At 43.3% G+C, this 27016-nt stretch overlaps 1 protein-coding gene across 6 annotated transcripts; it reads left to right on the top strand.

The window, feature by feature from the left end:
* On the top strand, nucleotides 1-26666 carry SFXN1 (sideroflexin 1). Of its 6 annotated transcripts, none has more exons than XM_081180130.1 (11): nucleotides 1-112; nucleotides 7781-7957; nucleotides 9555-9725; nucleotides 10523-10621; nucleotides 13560-13635; nucleotides 14936-15021; nucleotides 15783-15910; nucleotides 16356-16405; nucleotides 21948-21997; nucleotides 23405-23452; nucleotides 25481-26666. In XM_081180130.1, exons 2-11 carry the CDS (start codon nucleotides 7794-7796, stop codon nucleotides 25575-25577), a joined length of 969 nt encoding a protein of 322 aa, XP_081036256.1. In that variant the 5' UTR covers nucleotides 1-112; nucleotides 7781-7793; the 3' UTR covers nucleotides 25578-26666. The 6 variants fall into 6 exon arrangements, 5 of the variants coding, with proteins under 5 accessions (XP_081036256.1, XP_081036254.1, XP_081036253.1 ...); XM_081180128.1 differs by lacking the exon at nucleotides 1-112 and adding an exon at nucleotides 568-674; XR_014004384.1 differs by lacking the exons at nucleotides 1-112; nucleotides 25481-26666 and adding exons at nucleotides 604-736; nucleotides 18197-18316.
* Nucleotides 26667-27016: the final 350 nt, after the last annotated feature.

The following is a 27016-nucleotide window of genomic DNA, read 5'->3' as shown; positions in this document are numbered from 1 at the left end:
GGTTCGATCCCCATATGGAACAGCTGCATATTCCTGAAATTGCAGGGAGTTGAGCTAGATGATCCTAAGGGTCACTTCCAACTCCACAATCCCATGATTTACTGCTGGAAGGGTAAGGCCGCGTTAAATAGGAAAGAGAAAGCGGGCGGGGCACGTTGAGGCCCAAGCTGCCATGGAGAAGCCTGGCGATCCCCTACCCCACTCCAAACACCGGGCAGAGTGCGGCCCTCACATGTTTTTCTAAGAAGCCGGGCGCGGCGGGGGGGCTGATTCAGCTAAAATCCCGGTCGGGGGGTGGGGCTTGCGGGCTCCATTCCGCCCCTCCTCCCCACATGCGGAGCACCGCAGAGGCGGGCACCGCTTCACCTTTCGGCTCTCCCTCGCGGCCCGGGTGCCTGGAGCGAGCGAAGGCAGCCCTCCGCCACGGCGCCGCCTCGCCGCCCTTCTCCTCCTCCCCTGGCGCGCCCTCCTCTTCCTTTCCCTTCCCTCCCGAGGGGGCGGTCCGGACGCTGCTCGCCCCTCCCACCCCGGCTTGGCCCGCTCTGCAGCCGCCGCCGCCGCCGCTCGCTCGCTGCCTCCTGAATTTCTTCCGGCGGGCTTTGGCGCGCCTATCGGACTGGAGCCGGCGCGGACGTGCGGGAGGCAGCCGTGGAGCGGGGCGCGCAGCGGGCGCCGTGAGTAACCCTGGGCAGCAACCAGAAGCACCTCTCTCTCCCCATCCCTGGCCGCTCGGGAGGTAGGCGCTCCTTCGACGGCGCTTCACCCAGCCAGCAGCCCCAAAGTGGGGGGTGACCCTCCTCGCTCTCCATCCCCCGGAGCGGGTGCAGGGAGGGAGGCCGGCTTGGCGCCCCGCAGCTACTGCGTCTCTGCAGATGACCGAGAGCTACGCCTCCCTTTCTCCCCGGTGCCCGTCTCTCGAGCGCGCTAGAGGCATCCTCTTCCCCCAGGGTGCATTTGCCTACAATAGTAGCCTCTCCCCCAAAATACAATACATAGCAGCCAAGGTCCCTTCGGCCTCCCAATAAAATATTTGAGTGCCCCCCCCCCGGTTGACGGGCATTTCCACTCAAACGGTACGCGTGCGCCGTGTCTTGTGATCGATGATGCGGGGCGGGGCTTACCTGGGCCCCCCAATATTTTATTCAAGTTGGCACCCTTGATGCAATGTGGCATCGCAATGCCCGTTTAGTTAACCCACTTTTCCTGTCATCCTGCATAGCGTGTGCATCTATTCAGTGAGCTCAGCGACTAACCCAAAATGTCCCTTTCGGTTATGTGTGGGTTCCCAGTAGATGGATCTAAAAGTATTGGTTTAGTTTTTTTTTTAAAAAAAAAAAAAAGAATAAATAAGAGAAAGAGACGTTCGTTTGGGTACTGATTGCTTTCTCCCTTCTTCCAGCTGCCTGAATTTGCGTTAAATGGACCTCATAAATACTTTGAGAATGAGGTAGACGGGGTTAAGGTGTGTGCGCTTTTACAATTAATAATCTCCCACGGCCACATTGTTAGGAAGGGGAAAGACGCGGCCATTCTCCCCAGGAACCTCGTTTGCTGCAGTTGCATAAGGAAAAGAAAGGGTAAAGCCGTCGAGGAGGCTGTCCGGGCTCGGCTAAGAGAAATGTGTCACTGCGGAGAACAGGTTTTCGTGTGAAGTTGCTGCGCTGGCAGGGACTGCTGTGAACCGCGAACATCTGGAGGTGACTTCAGCGCGGAATGATGAAATCTCCCGCTAAGTTACACACCAAAGATGGCTGCTTTGCTGCTGTGCAGGCTGCCTCGGCAGTGGGAATTATACGGGAGCTGTAGTTTTTGTTGCTAGGTTACGTGGGGACTTCTCCCACCCTCCAATAAATTGCATCTTGTAATATGGATGTTGCAGACCCTCTTCCTTACTTCTGTCTTCCTTTGCTTCGTAGGCTCCTCCTAGCGCACTGTGGGGAAGTGTATATTGCAGACAAAGCGGCTGGTGCAGATATATGCCAGTGCAAGCTGATTTTAAGTGAAAGTAACATTGGCGGGTCGGCCTGTTTGCCTTCCTAGCTTGATGGATGTCCTCCTTCCCAGCCATCAGCTGGGCTGCCGGTTTTCTCAGACTGGAGCTGCAGGCAGGGCACAGTTTTGTCAAGTGAAGCAAATGAAGTCTGACACCCGTAGCCTCAAAGTTCTGAATGGCACCTTCTTTAGAAATGCCACGAGTTGATTTTCATTAGAAGCAGGGGAGGGAGAAACTAAAATTGCTCAGAGGAGGCAGGAACCTTGGTGGATTTGCTACCTGTCCCATTGCATGATGCTTGTTGTTCTTGAGCTATTCTGCGTAACCTTGCCAGTGTACCTGAACCCTCCTGCCGTGACAAGATGGCCAGAAAAGTACCGGTAGTTGGCAGAAAGGGTATGAGTGTTTGTGTTGAATTTCATCACTTTAATTTTAGACTTGCTTGTTCCGCGTGGCTGTAGTGCGTTGCACTGATACCTTCAAGGTGGTTATTAACTCTTAGTAATTTGCTCTTTGGTTGGCATACTTGGAATAGCTTTTTACAGCAACTTGTTCAGGGGTGGGGACCCCCAGGGGGCAAAGTGCAGTCCTCCATGACTCTCTGACCACATACAGCCCCTGACAGATTAATCCTAAGGCAATATGGCCCTCAGCAGTAAAATGTTCTTTTACTTTTGTCCATGTGACTGTAGTTAAACTGTGGGTGGGGCTAGGGAAGCGTTCTTATCAGTTACCGTATTTTTCGCCCTATAAGACGCACTTTTCCCCCTCCAAAAATGAAGGGGAAATGTGTGTGCGTCTTATGGGGCGAATGCAGGCTTTCGCTGAAGCCTGGAGAGCGAGGGGGGTCGGTACGCACCGACCCCTCTCGCTCTCCAGGCTTCAGGAAGCTATCCGCTAGCTGTGGGAGACCCAGCTCTCCCAGGGCTAGCAGAGAGTTTGCCCGCACCCAGAAGCTTGGGGCGTGCTGAGCTCCGCACGCCCCAAGCTTCGGGATTAGTGCAGCGCTCCGCTAGCCATGGGAGAGCCGCGCGGCTCTCCCAGGGCTAGCGGACTGCTTGCGCGCACCCAGAAGCTTGGGGCGCGCTGAGCTCCGCACGCCCCAAGCTTCGGGATTAGCGCAGCTGTCCGCTAGCCCTGGGAGAGCCGCGTGGCTCTCCCAGGGCTAGCGGACTGCTTGCCGGCACCCAGAAGCTTGGGGCGCGCTGAGCTCCACACGCCCCAAGCTTCAGGATTAGCGCAGCTGTCCGCTAGCCCTGGGAGAGGTGCCCGGCTCTCCCACAGCTAGCGGAGACCTTGCCGGCACCCAGAAGCTTGGGGCGTGCTGAGCTCCGCACGCCCCAAACTTCGGGATTAGCGCAGCGCACCTGGGGAAAAAAAAAATTCCTTTATTTCCCCCCAAAAAAACTAGGTGCGTCTTATGGGCCGGTGTGTCTTATGGGGCGAAAAATACGGTATATGAGGTGGGGGACTTTACAGCTAAGTCTTGGCTGTGATTAATGTATCCTTGCATCCCGAAAAATGAATGAGCAAGACTTCTTGGCTGCAAGCCACAAGAGAACTCTCAGAAAAGAGATAAGCTTTCTTCTTCTTCTAAGAATCCTTCAAGAAAGCTCTTAAATAACTGAGCTCATTTTGAATTGAACTAAGCAGAGTGTGCCCATTGCTTCTTGGAATCCTGCTCCTGCAGTGAATTTGTTAGACTGCTTTATGCAAACTACTAAATCCCCACCACTATATTTGTAAAAAAAATTGTTGGTGTTAATCTGTCTCAAAAGACAATGTCCTGCACCTGCAGGGGCTAAGTCAAACGGCTAGAGAATAGAATCATAGAATCATAGAGTTGGAAGGGCCATCGAGTCCAACCCCCTGCCAAGCAGGAAACACCATCAGATCACTCCTGACATATGGTTGTCAAGCCTCTGCTTAAAGACCTCCAAAGTAGGAGACTCCACCACACTCCTTGGCAGCAAATTCCACTGTCAAACAGCTCTTACTGTCAGGAAGTTCTTCCTAATGTTTAGGTGGAATCTTCTTTCTTGTAGTTTGGATCCATTGCTCCGTGTCCGCTTCTCTGGAGCAGCAGAAAACAACCTTTCTCCCTCCTCTATGTGACATCCTTTTATATATTTGAACATGGCTATCATATCACCCCTTAACCTCCTCTTCTCCAGGCTAAACATGCCCAGCTCCCTTAGCCGTTCCTCATAAGGCATCGTTTCCAGGCCTTTGACCATTTTGGTTGCCCTCCTCTGGACACGTTCCAGTTTGTCAGTGTCCTTCTTGAATTGTGGTGCCCAGAACTGAACACAGTACTCCAGGTGAGGTCTGACCAGAGCAGAATACAGTGGCACTATTACTTCCCTTGATCTAGATGCTATACTCCTATTGATGCAGCCCAGAATTGCATTGGCTTTTTTAGCTGCCGCGTCACACTGTTGACTCATGTCAAGTTTGTGGTCAACCAAGACTCCTAGATCCTTTTCACATGTACTGCTCTCAAGCCAGGTGTCACCCATCTTGTATTTGTGCCTCTCATTTTTTTTGCCCAAGTGCAATACTTTACATTTCTCCCTGTTAAAATTCATCTTGTTTGTTTTGGCCCAGTTCTCTAATCTGTCAAGGTCGTTTTGAAGTGTGATCCTGTCCTCTGGGGTGTTAGCCACCCCTCCCAGTTCGGTGTCATCTGCAAATTTGATCAGGATGCCCTTGAGTCCATCATCCAAGTCGTTGATAAAGATGTTGAATAAGACCGGGCCCAAGACAGAACCCTGTGGCACCCCACTAGTCACTCTTCTCCAGGATGAAGAGGAACCATTGATGAGCACCCTTTGGGTTCAGTCAGTCAGCCAGTTACAAATCCACTGAGTGGTAGCATAGTCAAGACCGCATTTTACCAGCTTCTTTCCAAGAATATCATGGGGCACCTTGTCAAATGCCTTGCTGAAATCAAGGTAGGCTACATCCACTGTGTTCCCTTCATCTACCAGGCTTGTAATTCTGTCAAAAAACGAGATCAGGTTAGTCTGACATGACTTATTTTTCAGAAATCCATGCTGACTATTGGTGATCACAGCATTCCTTTCTAGGTGCTCACAGACTGTTTGCTTAATGATCTGCTCCAGAATCTTCCCTAGTACTGATGTCAGACTGACTGGGCGATAATTATTTGGGTCCTCTCTTTTCCCCTTTTTGAAAATAGAGACAATATTTGCCCTCCTCCAGTCTGCCGGGACTTCGCCTGTTCTCCAGGAATTCTCAAAGATGACTGCCAGTGGTTCTGAGATCACAGCATTTGCTGTGGCTTCAGAGGCTGGTAACTGCTGCTTTCCTTGTTGTTTTTTGTTGCATTGTGTAGGTAATCCTTACAATCTTATAAGACATGGATGGGGGGTGGGGGCTGTGGTCCTTCAGATGTTATTTGACTGCCACTTCCATCATCCCTGACCATTGGGCATGCTGGCTGAGACTGTTGGAAGTTGGAGTCCAAGAACATCTTGGCGGCCACAAGTTCTCCACCCCTTCTATAAAGTACATGAAGCATTTTGAAAAATGCAATTAACTACATCAGTGCTATTGTTTGTTATGACCAGGTACTGGGTTTTGTGGATTATTTGGTCTTCTCGAGTCAGTGTCAGCTCTTGTGTCCTTCAGAAGCTGAATGGACATTTCATAAGCAAAACTCATTCCAGGCAAGCAATAAACATATATACCCAAAACACACTAATCTGATTATAACACTCCAGTCTGAAAAATGTAGTTTAAACTAGAAGGATGTACATAAATGTTTTCAGCTCTAATCATGCAGTATATTCCTGTGGGAAATAATGCATTTCCATGTACCAGCTGCGTCTTGCAACCATATTATTCAATAGAAAGTTTTTGTTTTTAAAAGAGAACTAATTTTTGATTGCTACTGGAGTTTCATTGCAGGTACATTGTTGACCTTTAAACAAGGTCTAAAGTCTCCTTTTTTGCTGTTATATGTACTCTTTCATACTAAAAGCATTTGGCTGAACTTTGTTCAAGACTTGCATTTCATTTTGAAACTAGATTAGATTTTACACTTGTGTTACTGTTCCTCCTACATTTTGTGTTGGTAAGACCCTGTAACCTTTCAAACATTCAGGCTATTCGCCAGCTCAAGTTTAATCAGCCAGTTTAACCCTGGCTACAACAAAATGCTTACACTGTACTGTTTCCCCAAGACTTTACGGTTCTGGAACAGCCATTGAAATCCTATATGCCCTACCTTTTCCAAATGCAATACACAGGTATAGTTAATTCTGAGGTTCGCTTTCAATCTTGGAGATTGCAGCTGGAATCCAGAGAACTGCAAAGCTGCTTCCACATGTACACCAAGTGTGCTTATGAATAATCAGAAGGGTTCCCAAATATAACTGGGCTGTCTCACCACTATTAGAAGTATGTGAAGTAATACACATTACTATCTAAAGAGAGCTAGTTATTTACATCCAGAATCTAAACTTGCCTGATTGCATACTCTAGAGCAGCATTCAGTGGAGCATGAGCGGTTTCTGCTATCAGCAAAAAAATGCAATCCTTTGCACATGAGGAAGATTCCTAGGCATTCAAATCGTCTCTTTGGATCCCTACCTTGGGCAGTACATTGACCAGCTCCAGTGGTTTAAAGATGGGAAATGGTAGCTCACACTGTCTGTCAATTATGGCATAAGCAGTTGCGGTTTCAAAACAGTAAGAAAGATAAGTTGGAGCCAAGTTCAGCAATGCAATTAAACTCTCTAGGGTAATTGGATTTATTTTTTTCTTGGAGTTTTTTTTTGGGGGGGGGGTTAACTGAGTGAACATTGGCCAGTGGAGATCCTGTCCTATGATAAGGTTTCAGATTAGAAACTTCAGCAAGCCTTTCAGTTCATTTTGTTGTTTCTTTAAGTACTTTGTAAAAGATTCCCATTCTTCTTTAAAATCACAGTTGTCCTTGTCATGTAATTTATGTGTCGTTTTGCCAGTTCCACATAGTCCATCAGTTTCCCTTGCCACTGATCTTTTGTGTACCCACTGGCATTTTTGATGCCGCCCCCCGATGATGGAATGAGAGCTCAGCATATTGTTGTTGCAGGTGGTAGAAGAATAAATGGCACCTGCTTTCATTTTTCATATCCATGTGCACATGTATACACACATGCACAGAAATTGTGTAGTATGCTGCTTCAGAGGTTACCTGCATTTTTAAGGCATGGGTGAGATATAATGAGAAGTCTGTGAGATCTGTGTGTTGGATTAGTTTCTGATCCTATGGACAACATGCCCATAGTTATTTTGCTGCCTTCTGCTAACTGCATCTTTAAGATTATAAGGGGAAAGTAAAATCCAATACAGTCCTTAATGCATATATATCAAATAATTTTGTAAGCAGACACTGTTTCATCCTCAAGTGAGCTGCAGTAAACTTTTCTGCTGTTATGAATAGAAAATTAAATATGATGGGGAGCTTACAAAACAGACAAGGGCATTCAACAAAAGCTTTGTGGGACATCTTGACCTACTTTTAGCATGATCTCATGCATGTTGCAAGCAGGGTTTTCTATTGAAAACTCTGGTCAAATATCCTGTTATTGGAGATGTGGCACAAGTGCTATTTCAGCATTTGACTGCATCACTGGGCTGAGTTTTCTCTATCTCTGATTTTCAACAAGAGTTCAGAGATCTGTGGCAGAGAACCAGAAATCTAAAGGGATCCAGATAAACTCAGGAAGCCAAGAACTGTGAAACTGAAAACTGCTTCTGTCTCCATTTCTTATTTAGTGTTCTTGAAAAAATGTCAGCCGATATACCATTCAACATCAATATCAAAGAGCCTCGCTGGGATCAAAGTACGTTTATTGGACGAGCGAGCCATTTCTTCACCGTCACTGATCCTAGGAATATTTTGTTGTCCAATGAGCAACTAGAAAAAGCAAGAAAAATTGTGCATGATTACAGGTAAATGTTTATTTTTTAAAAGCACCCTAATTTAATCTCAAGGTAGTTGAGAATACTCAAGGCATAATGTAAAAAGAGTAAAATAAAATAGCCACTTGCAGTAGAAAATGGTACCCAGGCCCCACTCTCTTCAAAAAAAGCAACTCTTGTAGTGTCTGGTCAAGAAGAGTCCCCAGATTGAATCTCAGGAAGTCTTAAATGGGAAGAGAATCCCACAGTTGCGGAGCCAGCAAATACCCATTCCTCTTTAAGACACCCTCTTGCAAACATGGTGTACAGATGTTATAATCAAAAAGGTGTTCTATACTGATGTTAGGGGGGAGATATGTACACAGTTTAAGAAGCAGCCTCTGTGATACGTGGGTGTGTGGATGTGGGTGTGTATTCATGCATTATGACCAGCCTTTCCAGACATCCCTTTTATTGTGCATTCATTATTTTTGTGCTCATGCTATCGAGGCTGTCATATGCATTCCCACTTTCAAGCCTGTTTGTGCCTGAAAACACGTTGGGGTGGTGACAGTACTTTGTTTTCAATCAGGTCATATCCTGTCACTGCCTGCTGAAATCCCATAACTTTATATACAAAAAAAATGTTCTGGTTTATTTCTGCCTTGCCTCTGTTGTGCTATAAACCCCTCCAGAGAGCAATATGCTATTACTGTGTCAAGAATATGAGGCAGAACACCATAAACCACCAGTCCAGAGGCATCCACGTCATGAATTGTAACTGCTGATCAGAGCCGGCATACACCGTGTTCCAGGTGTTAGCTTGGTTTTTACAGTGTGGTCAGATCATAGAATCAAAGAACGATAGAGTTGGAAGGGACCCTGAGGATCATCTAGTGAGTCCCAGCCTTTCTCAACCTGTGGGTCCCTAGATGTTGTTGAACTACAACTCCTGTCACCCCTAGCTAGCAAGGCCAGAGCTCAGGGATGATGGTAGTTGTAGTCCAACAACATCTGGGGACTCACAGGTTGAGAAACGCTGAAAGTCCAACCCCCTGCAATGCAGGAATATGCAGCTGTCTCATACGGGGATCAAACCTGCAACCTTGGCATTATTAGCACCACACTCTAACCAGCTGAGCTATCCAGGCAGTGTGCCAAGAGCTACAATAAGTGGGGTGCTCCTAAACATGGTTGCTTGAGAGGAAAAGGCCTTCTGCAATGAACATTTAGGAATGAGGAATTAAACTTTGTTGTCAGTAGTGAGGAAGAAGGGAAGATGGGGTGGAATGTAAGGGACTGATAAAATATTTTGGAGTAGAATGCCAGAAGTCAATTTTGCAAACAAGCAGTGACTATTTTCTCCTTAGGCCTTGCCCTTTGATGCACAATTGCATGAACAAAATTCAGTGTGAGCCAGCTGCTTACATTGACCTACCTGCAGTACTCCTGTGACTATTCTGACATGAGAAAGAGAAGTTACGATGATGGAAAGGGACACAGAGGTTCTTATGCTAAGCTGCTGCACAGTTGTGTGTGCAGAGAAGATATGTGCCAATCTTTCATGTGAATAATTACTTAAGTTTTGGACCTATCTTAACGTCATATTTATAATTACATATTCACATATATTTCCATCTGCCCCAAGACAAGGAATTCCATGCCCTGGATTAACAGAAGATGAACTATGGAGGGCAAAATATATCTACGATTCAGCCTTCCATCCAGATACTGGGGAAAAGATGGTTTTAATTGGCCGCATGTCTGCTCAGGTGCCCATGAACATGACCATTACTGGCTGCATGATGACCTTTTATAGGTAAGTAATGCATGATAGTACATGAGTGAAATAAATATGCAATTGAGAAATCCATTTTGAAGGCCATAGTCCTGTTGACACTGGTTGTAACAACTTTGTGTACTCTAAAGGGTTTTAGTGCTGCTGCAGCCCAAGTGAATGATGTTGTATACTTTGAATGTTTCAAAAAACAGTTAAAATGAACATTTTTTGTTTCCTCTGCTCCCTTATATTTTTCACATATTGGTTTGGTTATTTATTTTCCTTCAAAAGAAAACAAAGTGGAGAAAATTCAGTCTGAGAACTCTTGAACTTCAGTATGTGAGATACTGATGGGAAGATGAAGTATCAAATTTCCCTTTAACCATGATTATCGCTATCTTCCCCCTTGAATTATAGTAGCTGGCTTTTTTGTCAAGTCTTACAGGATAAAAACCACCTGATATTAAATTTACATTTTAATAATCTATGTGACTCTCTAAATCTGAGCTGGAAATGTTTGTCAAGTAACGTAGCTCTGTACCTGGGGAAAGCACTTCAAGTTTTACATTATTGTAACTGAACAGCTACATCTAATAGAATCTTAACTTATTTCAGTACTCAAACTGGAACAGATTCCTCAAGAAGACCTATGCATTTCTACATTTCATGTAGGAAAGCTATCATTTTGCGAAGAAACTGTTCAAAAGACTGATTTGGCTGATCCTTTACAGAATAATCTTTGGAGGGATTGTGATGAAGAATAATCAGTCCAACAACATTAGATTGACTTAATCTCATCACTTTGAATAAAATTGATGGTACTTTTTGTTTTTAAGAACTACTCCAGCAGTGGTCTTCTGGCAGTGGATTAACCAGTCGTTCAATGCCATCGTAAATTACACCAACAGGAGTGGAGATGCTCCCATTACTGTCAGGTAAGGTATTTAAGCCACACCAGGCAGAAAATTCAAAAATCTTGAATTACAATATCTGCTCTAGTTTAGACCTAAATTCAGTGCTATGGTGTGAACAGCCTGAGAAAATGCTTTAATATTTTGCACACATAATCTCTATGAGTTAAAATTATGCTCTAATTAGCGTAATATGATATGTAGGCAGTGTTATCTTTGATGAAAGCCAAAATAGCTCACAAGACAGATGGAGTGACCAGTCACTAAAGCAGGGGTGGCTAACTTGTCCCCCCCCCCCCCGAAAAGAAGCCTCATTCACCCTTGGCCACGTGCCAGCAGTATGTGCACCAGTCCACATTCTCACATGCACACACACAGTCCAACATGTTTGAAAGCACACACTCTCCCTTACTCGCCTTATCTGTGATCACCAGAGGGGGTGTGGTCATCTCCCTCTCTGCGCTCCTAAAACAATCAGTCTGAGGACTGGGGAGGAGACTGCTTGCATCTCCCTCACAGTGATGGGCTCTGCCCATCCCAGCACTGGGTCTATGTTAGTGCTTCCCCCCACTTTTAATAGCAGCCATCAAATTGATGGGGCCTTGCCCAATCAGAAAAAAATGGTTAGCGCCCCAAACCATGGGGGCTAGTTGTCCCTGCCCTAAATCATCTTCCCTAAAGCTTGGGATGAGGGTGGTAATTGGTTGTGGAGCCGGCAGTAAGGTTTAGTTTTTGAGCCGCAGCCAGGCCCTGCATATTTGAAACAGCCCTGTATTCTGCCCTGCTCTGAGGAATTCATGCCCAAGGCAAGAGAGGTCCCTTGCTTCTTCTGAATGGCTTCCAGCAGCTGTAATAATAATGGATCCCCGATTGCTTAGTTTGGACTATTATTAAATTTGCAATGTGGTTTTTCATAGACTGGCTTGACGTGACGACATGTAAGCACAAGGTAAACTATAATGGGGAAATCGAAGTGATGCTAATTTAATAACATTAATATGTAACATGCATATAGCGAGCATTCCAAGCACTTCACGTACACCGCCTCAGTAATATATGTGAGATATTACTAGATGCATGACTGCCTAGTTACTTCTGTCTGGTACTAAAAACAAGTTATTTGCATGTAGATAATCACCCAAGGTCATATCTGCATAATTTGAATGACTAAATTAGGCTACTAATGCATTCTAGACATCTACTATGGATTGCAGCTGGTATGGGATCAGAGCATTTCAAACAGGCATGTGTGCTTCACTTCTATAGTCCATGAAGTTTTCTGGTTCTGGTGGGGTCTTTTAAATGTCTTGAGAATTATTCATCTGGCCGAGCACATCTGGGAAACATTGAGGTAGAAGATCAAAAGATGTTGCCCAGATGTGACAAGAGCAGAGCAAAGGTGATGTTCTTGAATGTAGGAGCAGAACTGCCAGTAGGAGACAGGTGGTCAGTACAGCCACTCAGTGTCGCTTGACATCCTAAGCCTGCACACTCAGAGGTTGTGTGTGTGTGTGAGAGAGAGACAGACAGACAGACAGACAGATATACCATAATTACATGCTCGGAAGTCTTTGCATCAGAGCTGAGGAACCTGAAGCCCTCTACATGTTGTTAGACTGTGGTTTCCTTTGTCTCTGATCCTTGGCCATGCTGGCTAGAGCTGGTGGGAGTCCAGCGATATCTGGGGGCCCTGAGGTTCCACACCGCTGCTCTTTATCCTTCCAGTTACTTTTGGTATAACCAGTTTCTGACCGGTATCAGAGTGTAAAGGCACACAGCGAAGCAACTTTTTTTGAAGCTAAGCACCTCTGGGTCTGGTCACTGCCTGGGTGGGAGAGCACTTGAGAGCCTTGTGTATGTGGTGCTGAGCTGGATATAAATGTAAGAAATGAAGCGAATTACTTCCCAAGATATTCTGAGGTGATCTATCTGCCTCTGGTGAAGATGGCTCAAGGTTATTCAATCTCCTTGGCAGCTTATGATGGCATTAGACCTAATTGGGGTGGGGGACCTTGTTTGGGGGCCGAGATGATGAACGTTGTTAGACTTTTGTTAAGGGTCCAGCTCCAAAGTTAGTGCCTTGAGGACCCTTTGTATCTTTTCTCCTTCATGAAAAAGGACAGTCTGTCCATGCACCTAGATCCTCCTGCTCTCTGATAAATGGACTGGCATAGTTCACCATATAGTAGAGTTGGCAGAGGAAATAGCTGCAAAAAGAAAGCCATGGCTCATTCTGCAGAGGAAGAGTCTACAAGTATATCTGAAGCCACAACCCACTAGATATTCTATCATGCTTCCAAACATAGTGAACTGTCAAACGTATGAGGCAGCTTTATATTGTTAGCCCATTAGCCTGTCTAACCTACTATCATATGGCATGACTGACAGTGGGTCTCCGAGTTAGATCTTTTAAACGGAATATACCAAGGACTGAGATTAGGATGCATTGCATACAAAAACCACATGCTCTACCACTCAGCTATAAGATCTCAGCTCTCAGTCTAAGCACGATGCTTCCACTGAGTCCTTCATCAGAGTACAGGTGTACACCACCCAACTGTCAGTTCGGTAGCAAAGAACATAGAAGTCCTGCTGGATGGGGTCAGAGGCCAGCATCCTGCCATCAGAATGGCTAACCAGATGCCTATGGGAAGCCAGAAGCTGGAACCTGAGGGCAATAGCACTCCTCACATGCGACTGGCATTCTGAGGCATACTGCCTCCCAACTGTGGATATAGAACATATAGATCACTTAGGAGTCAGCCACTTAGCATCATAAGAGGGAAAGGGGAAAGTTTGTAACCCCACTAGATGCCCTGACATTATATTCTGGTGCAGTTTTGTCTTTCAGCCAGGAGAACATGTTACAGTACCATGCCAGTTGCGCCTACATAATTGGAACATGTGCGATGTAACATATACGACTATTGTGCACACACAAACGTTCTTATTTTTGTTTTAGCCAGCTGGGAACAGCCTATGTTTCTGCCACCACAGGTGCTGTTGCAACTGCTCTAGGACTTAATGCACTAACAAAGGTATTTAATCATGTCCTCCTTTTTGCTTTGAGAAAGAGTTTTGATTGTTGTGGAAACTTTTAGTTAATGATTTCCATACGCACAAGGAGTAACAAGGGCTTTTGTGGCACCTTAAAAACCAGTGCATTTATTGTGACATGACCTTGCACATTCAGGAGCCCACTTAATCTTTTCATCTGTGGGTTTATCAGTCTCTTGTGATTGAATCCTGTTTGCTTCAGTTCAGTACTAATTCATTTTTATAGCTTTGAATATGTCAGCACACAGAAATTAGATGTCAGGGAAAAGTGTTCTAGCCTAGCATTTTCCCTAGCATTTTCTGGAACTTCCAGCTTGCTTTGTACAACAATATTTTTATATGGAAGAGTATTCAGTTATGTGAGCTCAGGCTTGGATTTACCACCTCACTGAAAATATAGTCTCAGTTTCTAGGGCGAGGTCTCTTGCAACTGATACTCAGATAAGGTGCTGTTTCTGATTCTTGCATGAAATCCACTTTAGATTTCTTTATAAATAGTTTATACTGCTTGTATAATAAAAATCTAAGCAGTTTACATAGAAACAATGAAACAACATTAACTAATACAAATAAAATAATATTACATTTTCCTAAAAGCTAGATAAAAGCAAAATGGGATTGTATATCACAAATAAAAACTGAGCGATGTGCAGAACAAAACAAAAATAAAGCTTTGGTATACATTTTAAAGAGGTGTTTAAAGGTCATTTTTATCTCCAACCCCAAAACATTTAACATGTGCATATCTTCACTGTTCATGTTGTGCATCTGATGAAGTAGGATCTTGCCTGGGAAAGCTTCTGCTGCAATAAATCTTCAAGAAACCATGAGACACCCTGCTGTGTTTGCTGACATACTCTAAGATAGCTACACTTCAAAAAGCTTTCTCAGAATGACTGCAACCATTTTTCAAAGAGAAAGATAGAGGGGTTTTTTAAAAAAATAAATGATCATATAGCTTCCCTAAATGGCATTTCATCAAAAAATTAACCTGATTTCTGGGAGTGATTATAACCCAATATTTCTGTTCTAAAATATTTTTATGTCACTGTAATACAGTTGAGAAACCACTCTCATTTTTTAAAAGGTACAATCTATACCAGTGTTCTCAAAAGATTCTAGCTTCAGGCACATATATTCTCTGATGTGTTGGTATAGATTCTTAAGATCAGCTTTTCACAAAATAGTAGCACCCCACAAGACTTAAGATGATATTTTAGAGTGGCTGAGGATTGGTGAGGTTTGTCCATCTTCAGGTGACTCTTACTTCTTTTTTCACAGCATGTCTCACCTCTTATAGGACGTTTTGTTCCTTTTGCTGCTGTAGCTGCTGCTAACTGCATAAATATCCCATTAATGAGGCAAAGGTAAGATAAAAATCTAGCATGTGCCACAGAGCACCTCTTGGCGTAGGAGGGATGCTGCAAAATTTGTTCTAAGCCAGACTCTGAAAAGAAATTCAGAGGCTCATTAAAGCCCATTTCAAAGCTGGCACAAGCTTTAAATGGTCCTGAATTCTTCTCCAGCTTTGACTGAAATTGGATGTGACTCCTGCAGAGGAAGCCACTTTCAGGAAGCCACACCTACCCACCCCACACCTGATGTCATGACAGCAGGTGTGGAGCAGGTAAGGGAAAGGACTTCAAAGGAGAAATTGAGAGCTTAAAACTCCTAAATTGTTCCTTGAATCCAGGAAGGTAAGTTCCTACCCACACCACAGCTGATGGGTGGATCAGAGTGTGCCTTCAACACTCACACTTTGGCCAGGCAGGGGTGGGGGGGATAGAGATCTGGCCCGCCAGCCAGCAAAGATTCCCCACCCTGTGCTAAACCAACCCATGGCTTAGCTTTCAGTGGTGCAGCAGGAGGAGGACTGGGAGAGGAGCACAGTGGCCACAATCCAATCTCTAGCATTTGCACAAAGCCATAGCATTGCTTGAGCATCATGTGCAAACCAGCTCCTATGAATGTAATGAAAAACAAAGCAGAGCCGTTGTTGAAGTTTACAAATGATTAACAAATGTTCTGGAACGTAAGTTGAGGAACATAAACAATTTGAGCATACCCTTAAAGAGTAACCTTTCGCAATTGTTCAGCTTTTTTCTTTTCTTTTTTTAAAACCCAACAGGGAACTAAAGTATGGTATTCCCATTACAGACGAAAATGGAAACCGATTGGGTGAATCGTCCAAAGCTGCCCAACAGGCCATTGTGCAGGTGGTTATCTCACGGATCCTTATGGCTGCTCCTGGCATGGGTTAGTTCACCTTCAGCTAAGCATAAGTAGTGATTGAAATCATGCTCTTCTAAGAACTTTGGCTTCAGTACATTAGACTTGAACAGCTAATGGCTCACACTTAAAAGATACTGTAGAGAAACATGGCAGAGTTTTATTTATTTTTACAATGTATCTGCAATGCACTGTTGATATTGTAGCCATTGCTCTAGCTGACCATCAAATATTATTAAAATCTTTTTTAAATTAATTATATCTATTGTGAAAGTTCATGTGCATATTCTCCATCATCTATTTATAGCCCTTTTTCATCTCCATACATTGCTAATTTATTTATGCATATTAATAGAGTGCCTCAGGAAAGCCATACACTACCAGTAAACTCATTGAGGCATACCTGTTATTAGAAACTGTTCTGTATACATTGTTTGCTAAGGTTTAAGCATTTCATTCTTTGTTTTTGTAGCCATTCCCCCGTTCATAATGAATTCTTTGGAAAAGAAGGCATTTTTAAAGGTAAGCCTAAGCTCCTGAAGATATATTAATTTCCTTCTTACAGCCAGTACAATTAAGAGATCAGTTTTAATGAAATAGCTGTTCACAGAGCAATAAAAAGAAAAAGAGAAAGCCTGCTGTTATTCCCTGTTCTGCTCTAGGGAACATTTTTGTTTGTGAATAAAACCAGGGGTGGGGGGGATGTGAAAGCTCTTCATTCCATTGTGCAAATTAGATCCACACCATTGCTTTCATAAATTGTAACAAGGAGATATATGTTGATTAAAGTGTTTATGCTATAAGTCAGGGTTATTTTCAGATGCATGACATCTCCTGCAAGGACCTAATTCGAAGCTGATGTACATGAAGTATGCTGTCACATGGAAGCTGCTTTAAGTTAAAATTGATCCATATGGCAACGGCTGTCATGCATAAATCGAGTATTGCATGGCAGCTCCCTACATAGTCAGATGACTTTTTCCATCCTGCTGCAAATTTGCTTATTTGAGAGGTGTGTGGTGGCCTGGAGTCACCTGCCTGAAATACAGTATGCCTCTGAATACCACATGCTGGGAATCAAAGATGGGCAGATGCTCCTGGGCTCATGTCCAACTTGCAGGCTTTCCACAGGCATCTGGTTGGCCACTGTGAGAACAGGATGCTGGCCTAGATGGGCCTGATCCACCAGGGCTCTTCTTGGATTTTTGTGCATATAAGTGGCTTGAAGTGGCAACAGGGAGTGATTGTTAAAGTGGCCTCCATGCTTCTTATGCTCTTGCTGATGGACTAAACATCAAGAATATTACCAGCACTACACATTGTTGATGACCTATGCAATTCCACAAGAAGCAGCTCTTTTCATGTAACATTCTGTATGTCGGGGATTTCAGTGTCATTGTAAGATATTAATCTCACCTAGGGCAAGCACAGGGCTTCTGCTGACAGGGTTCAAGAGTGAATCCCTCCCATAATTTTTTTCTTGCAACATTGAAGTGAGAATAATTTTCTAGGGACATAGTTCATTAAATATCAGTTATGCTATATAGGCCATCATTATCCCCACTGACAGATGGCTACTTGCCTGAGGTTACCTAGTGACTTAGAAAGAGTTTGATCCAAGTCTCCTAGATTGATATGAAGTGTTAGCTGAAATAGGTTATGTGGAATTCAATGCATCATGTTCGAAGAGTCAGTCAGTCACTTATATTTATTTGCTAAAATCCACTGGACTTCACAAATGTATTGAGGTACATTCTAGCACATGTAGCCCCCAGCACACTGGGCGCTGTGTTGCACAATGAAATGTTGTCTAATCCTCTGGGCTGCTAAAGCAAACATGGAAACATAATTCTAGTTACAGGTAGGTAGCCGTGTTGGTCTGCCGTAGTCGAAACAAAATTAAAAAATTCCTTGGATCTGAAGAAGTGTGCATGCACATGAAAGCTCATACCAATAACAAACTTAGTTGGTCTCTAAAGTGCTACTGGAAGGATTATTTTTTTTATTTTGATGGAAACATAATGTGTAAGTGTATTTATCCCCATCCATCAGCAAATAAGAAATATTCTCTGTAGAATTCCAGTGGGGGACTTGAATACGTTAGAAGAAGCAGGGATGTTTGCTTAAGCATATTACACATTTTGGAGTTAACATTGTTTGCATTTGACTGTGACAAGTTACGTGATGAGCATTTCTGTTGTTTCAGTTATATTTCTTGCAATGGCTAATGAAAAGAGAATGCCATATGTCAAGCAAAGTCTCCATTGGCGTGTATGTAGTTTAATCAACATGAAGATGTTGTAATTTTTTCAGATCAGCATATCTGAAAGAGCCCTTCAGTGACTGTTCAGTGTTCTTTGACACCATCATGACTCCCTTTATGTTTTCCTGCTCCTCCCCGCCCCCTCTCTGCCTCCTGGACTGTGAGCGCAGGTGAATCATTGCTCTACAGCTAGTTAATTATAAGACTTGCTATTGATCAGCCCTGGATCCATTGAGCAATGAACTGCACTTCTTTTTTAAATAAAACAAGCAGCTTCGGCATGTCAGCTTAAAGTTCATTTCTTATACTACTCTGACACCATCTACAACCTGCTTTATTAATGCATACAGGCTTTAGCATTTCCCCACCATTCCAGATAATAGCTCTTGTTCACTCAGTCTAAGAAAAAAAATCTTTACTTTAAAGGTTCAGACAAAGAGAAGGAAAAGAGGGATTGTGTGAAGGTCTTCATTTCTTTGAATCCTGCCACAGAAACATTGCCTTCCTTTCTAATAATAATAATAGTAATTTATTATTTATACCCCATCCATCTGGCTGAATTTCCCCATCCACTCTGGCTGGCTCCCCACAGAATATTAAAAACACAGTAAAACTTCAAACATTAAAAGCTTCTCTAAACAGGGCTGCCTTCAGATGTCTTCTAAAAGTCAGATAGTTGTTTATTTCCTTGACATCTGATGGGAGGGCGTTCCACAGGGCAGGTGCCACTACCAAGAAGGCCCTCTGCCTGGTTCCCTGCAACCTCACTTCTCGCAGTGAGGGAACTGCCCAAAGGCCCTTGGAGCTGGACCTAAGTGTCCGGGTTGGGTGATGGGGATGGAGACGCTCCTTCAGGTTTACTGGGCCGAGGCCGTTTAGGGCTTTAAAGGTCAGCACCAACCCTTTGAATTGTGCTCGGAAACGTACTGGGAGCCAATGTAGGTCTTTCAAGACCGGTGTTATATGTTTCTAGCTCCAGGTGGCTGTCCTTCTAGCTGTTCTTCACTACATAATGCCTTAAATATAACTGCAGTGAATCTTGCTGAGTCATGGAAATGGCTGAAACTTTCCAAATGTGACTCCCCAAATAAAAGCAGACAGTTCACCTGAGAGCAGTGGTGAATATGGAGCACGAGGAGTTGGCTGCAGCATAGTAGAAAGAAATGACAGCAGCCCCAAACATGCCAGGCATTTTAATCACTGCAAGTTTGAGAAAAATACGTGATTTTAATTTGAGCAGCAGCCTGGCAGCACTTGCTTTTGTCCTCAGCTGGGGAACAGAGGAAGGAACAAGCAGAAAAGCCATTTCATGCTGACTTTATCTCATTAAAGGTAGTAATAGGAGGTGGGGCCATAGTTCAGCTGCAGAGTGTCTGTTTTCATGAAGAATGTCCCAGATTCAATCTCCAGCAAACTGACACTGAAAGAGACTACTGTCTGGAGTCCATGAAAGTTACTACCAATCAGCATAGGCAATGTGATCCAACTTGCTAAAAGACAGGTGCCAATGTTCCTGGTTAGACCTGAGTCTTAAGACAGAGTAATTTTGGCCCCATTTACAGCACCCACGCAGATGCTCCAGTTCTCACAGTTGTGGGAAGCTAAGTGCTACAAGCTCACCAAATTTGAGAAAAGGTTTCCGGCTAGTATAAGCCGGCCCCATGCAACTGAGAAATACATTTAAACATCCATGTGTCTGTTGCGCATCAGTGGCTCCTCTTGTTCCCACATATAGGAATGTTTTTGTGTGCCTGCTCTATCTGAAAACGGTAGCTGACTTGAATGGTGCTATGAGCCCCAATGCAAATGCTTAGAAAAGGAGACTGCCTGCTATTGTTTCTCATGATTCTGTGTAACAACAAACTTAAAACAAACTTTAGAATGCCCTTGTGTTCAAGAGGCACCCCTACACAAAGCTCTTCATCGTACAAAAAACGAAATATTTCCGAACAACAGCTTTGAGAAATACAATGTCATCTTGCATTCGGTGTTAGAACATCTCCAGTGCAGAGTTCTATCCTCTGCCCTTTTGTTATGATTCCATTGGGTGGCATCTGTTGGTGTCTGGCTGATCATAAACTGTGGCACAATAAGAAGTAAATAGGAGTCCTTTGGCTGGCTGGAGTTCTGCCATCTGCTCAGTTTCCAGAGAGGTGTAAGCGCTGCATCATTACATACCGCACCATCCTTGAAGTTTAAAGCTGCCATTTGTTCCTTGACTACCTGATTCACAGGCAGCTACTTTGTGGCTTTGGATTCCTGCAGTGCAGAGAAAGCCCCAGTAACCTTAGTTGTCCACATCTGTGGGTGTGATACATTTAGGCATTGTTAAAGATCCTTGTATATGTCTAATCTGGGAACTGACGAGCAGTTCAATATAGTCACTCCGATCCTAAAGGCTTGTTCATCTACATTAGTTCCCTAGGAGTAAGCCCCAGTGAACATAGTGGGTCTTACTTCTGAGTAAATATGCACAGAATATTTTCCCTGCCTCTTTACCTCATATCTAAAGCACAAAATCTATAGTTCCACATTTGCTGCTTATTTCCAACTATTTAACACTTCATTCTGATCCTTAATACAATAGCAGTTTATCAAATGCTTTTTACTTGAAAATCATAATTGCACACATCCATTGTAATTCTAACCAATTAACTATTTTACTTTTAATCTTCATCCTGTTTATGATACCATATATGAAAATGAATGATTGTTTTTAGTAACAGAAGCAAATTCAATATAGAAGAGGCTTGCTGTGGTTTGGTTTCATTAGCATTTACTTTCTGGTAGAAGTCTTAACACAGCATCTTTATAATATCCCTTAAATGATTAATTGTTGCAAGACTAGTTTTGCTTGATGATGTGACAATAAACTGTACATAGGATTTGTATGCTGTGAAACAATGCATTGGGGTTTTTTAGATGTTATAATAATTCCCAAAGAATAGCTGTTCCTTACTGACACAGGAACAACAGCTGGTAATGGGAAAAGGGGAGGCTTGTCTATCAGTTTTTATGAAGTTTTAAAAAGTTTTTTCCCCAAAGTGAGGGTAGGGGTAGGATTGTATTACTCTTGCTTATAGAGAAATACCCCAGAATGCAACCCGTGCCCCAATTTCTCTTTAAGTGGCACTTGCAATTCTTTAAAAAAGAAATTCGGTGCAACTTTAAAATATACATTGGAATTAATCCTTTTGCATTATTCAACAAATGCAATATGGGATCACCTGTTGTAGAAAGTCCTAACATTGCTCACATTGTCTGACTGATTCGTCAGTACTTCCTGATGTGTGTATTTTTACTACAACTATATATATACCTCTAAAGCACCCATCCCAGGGTTTTAATGGATAACAGCAATGAACATTTTCAAAACCTGAAGGCCCAAGCCTTTTCCCCTATAGCAATGGCAGTGCTTTCAGTGGAATTTTACAAAAGTAATTCATCTAATTGCAGGAAAGGGCTGTTTTCATCCCTTAAACACTCTGTGTGTCTGATATTATAATACTGCCCTACTTTTAGAAATCTGTCCTGCTGCTAAGAACACATGGACAAGTCAGCAGAGTCGGGGTGTGCGGGTGGCTATTGACCTTGGAGGCTATAACACCTGACTCTAAGGCTGGGAATGTTTGTAGAACCCATAGTAGTTAGGTGTGTGTTCAAGCATGCCTTCTCCATTTTGCATAAATTTTCAGAGTCCATGTGCTTTGAAAAGGTTTGGACCCAAGAACTTGAATAGTACATATGTGGTGAGAGGAAATATCTCATTTCATCATGTAACATTTTTTTTTTAAAACGCAGAGGTTTCCATGGATGAGTGCCCCCATTCAAGTGGGTTTAGTTGGCTTCTGGTGAGTAAAAAAAATAAATAAAAATGAATTCATGGTGATATGGTTGTGGTTATCATAACAATGTTTCCTTCTGTGAAAAATGCTGATTTTGAACCCTAGGTGGGGAATTGCACATTGCGCTTCATGTGTGCAGTATGGCTGTGTATCTTGTGTTTTCTTTAATTCCAGCAATGGTGGGAGGGGCAATTGCTATTGAGATCACAACATGTGGAAAGAATAGGATTGTCCTTTCCCTCCCCACCTATGAGCCCATCCAAAAACAACCCACCAGGTCCAGCTGTAATCAATTAAAGAAAAGCTAGTGGCTTCACAGAGGCATCTGATATTGATATCTTTGAGGCAGTGGCGTAGCGTGGGTTGTCAGCACCCGGGGCAAGGCAAGTAATTTGCGCCCCCTAACCCTAACCCCCAGATGTTGCGCCCAGTGCGGCCGGCCCCCCTGCACCCCCCACGCTATGCCACTGCTTTGAGGACCAAATGCTGGACTAGATGTGCCTTTGATCTGGTTCAGCAGAGACAATGCCTGCATGCTACACATTAAGCATAGTGTGTAGTTTTGACTTTGGCACAATGAGGCCATCAAAGCCTCTCTTTAAGACTAAGGCAAATAACTTGGAGAAAGTGCTATGATAACCTTTTCCCAAAGCAGCTACTGGGGGAGCAATGCAAACAAAAGCAGACCTGGAGCCTCTGGAATAGGCTGACTTCGTCTTGGTTGGGGAAGATACAGAGCAAACCAAAGGGGAGGAACAGGGGGCCATATAAGCCCAGGGAAGGGAAGGCATGTCATAGTATGGAGGTCAGCTGATAGGTGGGAGGACAGGCTTTCATCAGCTGTGTGGGGATTACTGGCCTGTGCAAAAGCACCCATGGAAACAGCTTGCACACACTTCAGCTACTTCAATAAGGTTTAAGACATCGTCTTCTCCAGGGGCTCAAATGAGAGCATAGGGCTGTCTCCTGCCTTTCCTTTAAAGTCCCCAATATGGTAGGACTTGGAAAAGGCTTTGTGAGCCTTCTCCTGTTCCCCATTTAAACCTCCAAGTTTTGGAACTCAAACTGGGCAGGGAGGAGACTCACAGAACCCTTCACCAGTCTCCCTGTGGTTCCTTTTCAAGCCTCCCAGATCAGAACCGTGTTCATTACTATCAGCTCTGTTGAACAGTAAATAAATTGAATGTAGCACATAAATAAAGTGATGCAGGAACCAAGGACAGAAACAAGGGGGAGTTCCATGCATCTGATGAAGTGGACCTTTAGCCCATGAAATCTTTTTCTGCAATATCTGTGCTTTTAATATTGACGTCCAGAGTTAGGATTTTAAGGTGCTGCACATTTGAAAGAGGCCAGTTCGTACTTTGAGGACAGTTACCCCAAATAACCTAACTTGATGTTTGTCTTTTCCAGTTTGGTGTTCGCAACACCTCTGTGCTGTGCATTATTTCCACAAAAAAGGTAATGTGTGTTTTTAATATTAAAAAAATTACCGGTACTTTGGGCTATGGTGAGAGGTAAGATTACGCTGAGCACATTGCAAAAATTTTAGAAAACAAGGAGTCATCATCATTTAGAGAGAGACATTCCAGAAGTCAGAACATAACCCCCCCTTTTTTTTAAGTAAGTAAGAAATTTAAGGAAGTAAGAAATTTTCAAAATGACCTTATTCTTAGGATAGGTTCCCAGCCCAAAGTCTGCTATTGCCTAGCTCTGAGGAAGCAGGTTAGGTAGCATTTCTGTTCTAATCCTGCCTGGCATAATAAGATTAGATCTTTCTCACGTTCATTTTCCTCGCCTTCACCCCATTCACTTGTAGTTACTAACAGTGCTATTTTTCTAGAAAAAGCAGTGCCAGAACTCACCATGAGCACCTCCCTTGTTCTCTTATAATGACAATGGCGCCCACCTGGAACTGAGTTCCGGCTGGGAGGGGGGGGGGAGCCCTGATTCTGTCTTGAAACACTTTCTCATTCATGACTATGTGGGGAAGATGCTGCTGCTGTTTCCCAACCAATGAGAAACCAGTCTGATGCCTCTTCAACTCCTTTTACTTAGGAGTGAGACTTTCAGCAGAGGGTGGTTACCTTGCTCCTATGTAGATTGGTGGTCTCAAACTCACCCCGGTTACTGCCGTACCAGCTTAGAATAAAATACTGCCAGTTAAATCAACAGCACAGACCTCCAACACAGGTCTGTTCTTTAGAGAAACAGATCCAAGACAATGCAACAACAGGCAATACATAAAACCTTAACTAAGGACTATGTGCAGGGAACACCACCACCTAGTGGTTGGTGGTGTTGCTTATATAATCATCACTCCCTCTTCACCACCCAGAGGAAGCCCAGGAGAGGAAGCGCAGCAATCTTCCTGCTTTCTTTCTCATCACCACAGGCATTTTCTTGGTTGTTTTCTATAGCTCCCCACTGGGGTTATGCTTTACAGTCATTCAGCCAGATTACTAATGGGCTGCTGTGGGGAAGGATGCCATAGATTCCCTAAGAGCTTCTTCACACTGAAGTGCTTTATCCTGCAAGCCAGTATAGGATCATGGGGGGAAAACCTTACAGAGGCACCTGGAACGTCTTTCTGTTGAAGATGAACAGCTTTGGTGTTCCCTGTTGCAACACTGTGGTCCTTTGTGCCACCTTGTATAAGGGATATGTTTGCTTCTGCATTGAGCTCTAAAGAAAGCTACATAAACAAAGTTTGACTCCCATTTCCTGGGATCAATAAATATCAACTTCATTTCATAGATTGATCAAGGTTCTTTCGCGGAACCAGAAATCCCCCTGCTGCTTCTCTTCTGGCACATGAATGCTGATTTAACTCAAAGCAGTTTGATTGTTAACATAATTTTCCCTCTTGGCTTCAAAAAGGCCTATGAGTTGCATATAGCCAAAGCAGTTCCAGGCTTAGCTTGAAAGGGATCAGAATTTATCACGCTTAGGTGGGTATTCTCTGGTGTTGACATGTTAAAGAGTTCTGTGACACAGTTTTTGATTTTAACTGCATGCCTTTGTTTTCACACATGCTAAACTGTTTTTTATTATTAAGAGTGAATGCAATTAAAATGTTACCAATCGGTTTTAAAGACCTGTTGGTGATACACAAACTGTTAGGCCAAGTTTACCGGTAATTTATAATATGAAAGCTTAATGGTTCATGTAAAGTGCATTTTCCTGGCTGACACATTAACATACCTCACCAGTTAACTTTAGCCAAGCAAAACAGCTAAGCAAAAACTTGAAAATCTTCTTCTGTGGCTCATAATGTTGAACAGGGGGTTTTCTTGAACAGGGTTGAACAGGGTTTTCTTGAAGTGCAAGAAAACACTTTGAGAATTGATAATGAAGCACCCTTAGTACAAAACCATATTTGATACAATTTTTTAAAAAAAATCATCATCATAAAGCTTCACCACTTGCATGTATGAAATTTGATCATGGGTTGTATGTGACGTCTCTTCTATTTTTTCTTTTGCTCAGTTCCATGTCTGTAACTCGTCTGGAGCCAGAATTACAAGCCAAGATCCAAAAGAGCAACCCTGAATTGGAGCGTGTGTATTTTAACAAAGGGTTATAATTTGTAGAAGACAAAATATCTCTCAATGACAATTAGGTGAACTTATTTTAAATTGTGAGAAAGCCTTGTTGAAGACAACTCGGTCCTAGTGTATTATTTCAATTTTACACTTTTTTTTTTAGCACTGAGGTTATTTAAGCATTGCAATATAATTTTCCTAATTATGGCCTCAAATTGCTGTCGATGCCATTACTTCGCTGTCCACTTTGTTTTTCTGCTGCCAATATTTAAAACAGTTCCCATTAACTACTCTCAAGAAGCTAAAGATAAGATTCCTTTGGAAAATGTTGCAGACAGAAGGAGATCACAGAATGCTATTTTAGATTTGCTGCCTTTCTCAATTTTGCCCTGCAGTAGGGTTGCCATACGTCTGGGAATTCCAGGACATGTCCTCTTTTGGGGGGTCTTCCATGTCCATCTGGGGGGATTTTACATTTTAAAGAAAATGTCCTGGATTTTTTTTTTGTTTTTAAAAAATGTGCACGGGCGGCTCTTGTTCAGGCTCCGGTGTGAACGACCCAGGCTCTGGCTTCAACCCTTAAAAAGCGCAACAACTTTTTGTGTCTGAATTTTTACCTCTTGAAATATGGCAACCCTACCTTACAGGAAAGCAAAGAGCAAGTTCATCTTTGCTATTGTATTTATACCTACAGTTCAGGTGGTAATTCTCCATCAGATTCCTTTCCTCAAAGGCCCAGAGTGTGAATGTGTGGTTTGCATTTAATACTGGATTCATAAGTTGCCTTATCAAAGTTATGTAACATGTATTTGGGGATGGGTTGGAGAAGTGTGATGGGTGGGGGAACTTGAATGATGTAGAGCAAAGGAAAGCTATCTTCCCCCATCACTTCTGAAATCACCTAACTAATACAGTGAAAGGAAACTGGTAATCACAGAAAACATAGCCTCTTATAGTGTGCAAAGTTCCCACAGATGGTGCAAACTCACCAAATTCCTCCAAATTGCATTGGAGGCTATCCAAGTGTTGCGCAGGGTACATGGTGCAGTCCTCTCATTAGGGGTAAATGTGTCACATGTTAAAACGTGTGCATATAAAGTTTGTATACTATGCTAACTCTCTGGGTACAGTTACAGATAGGTAGTCGTGTTGGTCTGCCATAGTCTAAATAAAAAAATTCCTTCCAGTAGCACCTTAAAGACCAACTAAGTTAGTTCTTGGTATGAGCTTTCGTGTGCATGCACACTTCTTCAGATACCTTCAGAAGGTATCTTCTTCTTCAGAAGGTATCTTCTTCAGGTATCTGAAGAAGTGTGCATGCACACGAAAGCTCATACCAAGAACTAACTTAGTTGGTCTTTAAGGTGCTACTGGAAGGAATTTTTTTATTTTGTCTCTGGGTACAGATAAAACCACCCTGTTCAACGTGTGAATTCACTGTTAGTCATGGTGCCTGGCATACTGCAGCGTCGGGCAGGAT

This window comes from Podarcis bocagei (assembly GCF_964188305.1).
Source record: "Podarcis bocagei genome assembly, chromosome: 2".
Lineage (NCBI taxonomy): Eukaryota > Metazoa > Chordata > Lepidosauria > Squamata > Lacertidae > Podarcis > Podarcis bocagei.
This window is presented reverse-complemented; position numbering and strand designations above follow the sequence as displayed.

Excerpts from the sequence above, each read along its gene's own strand:
- SFXN1 (XM_081180126.1), top strand. The coding sequence starts at position 5,579 with ATGACCAGGTACTGGGTTTTGTGGATTATTTGGTCTTCTCGAGTCAGT. Across the intron at positions 5,686-7,780 it reads ATAAGCAAAACTCATTCCAG|TGTTCTTGAAAAAATGTCAG; the intron begins GCAAGCAATAAA and ends TTTCTTATTTAG. Across the intron at positions 23,453-25,480 it reads GCATTATTTCCACAAAAAAG|TTCCATGTCTGTAACTCGTC; the intron begins GTAATGTGTGTT and ends TCTTTTGCTCAG.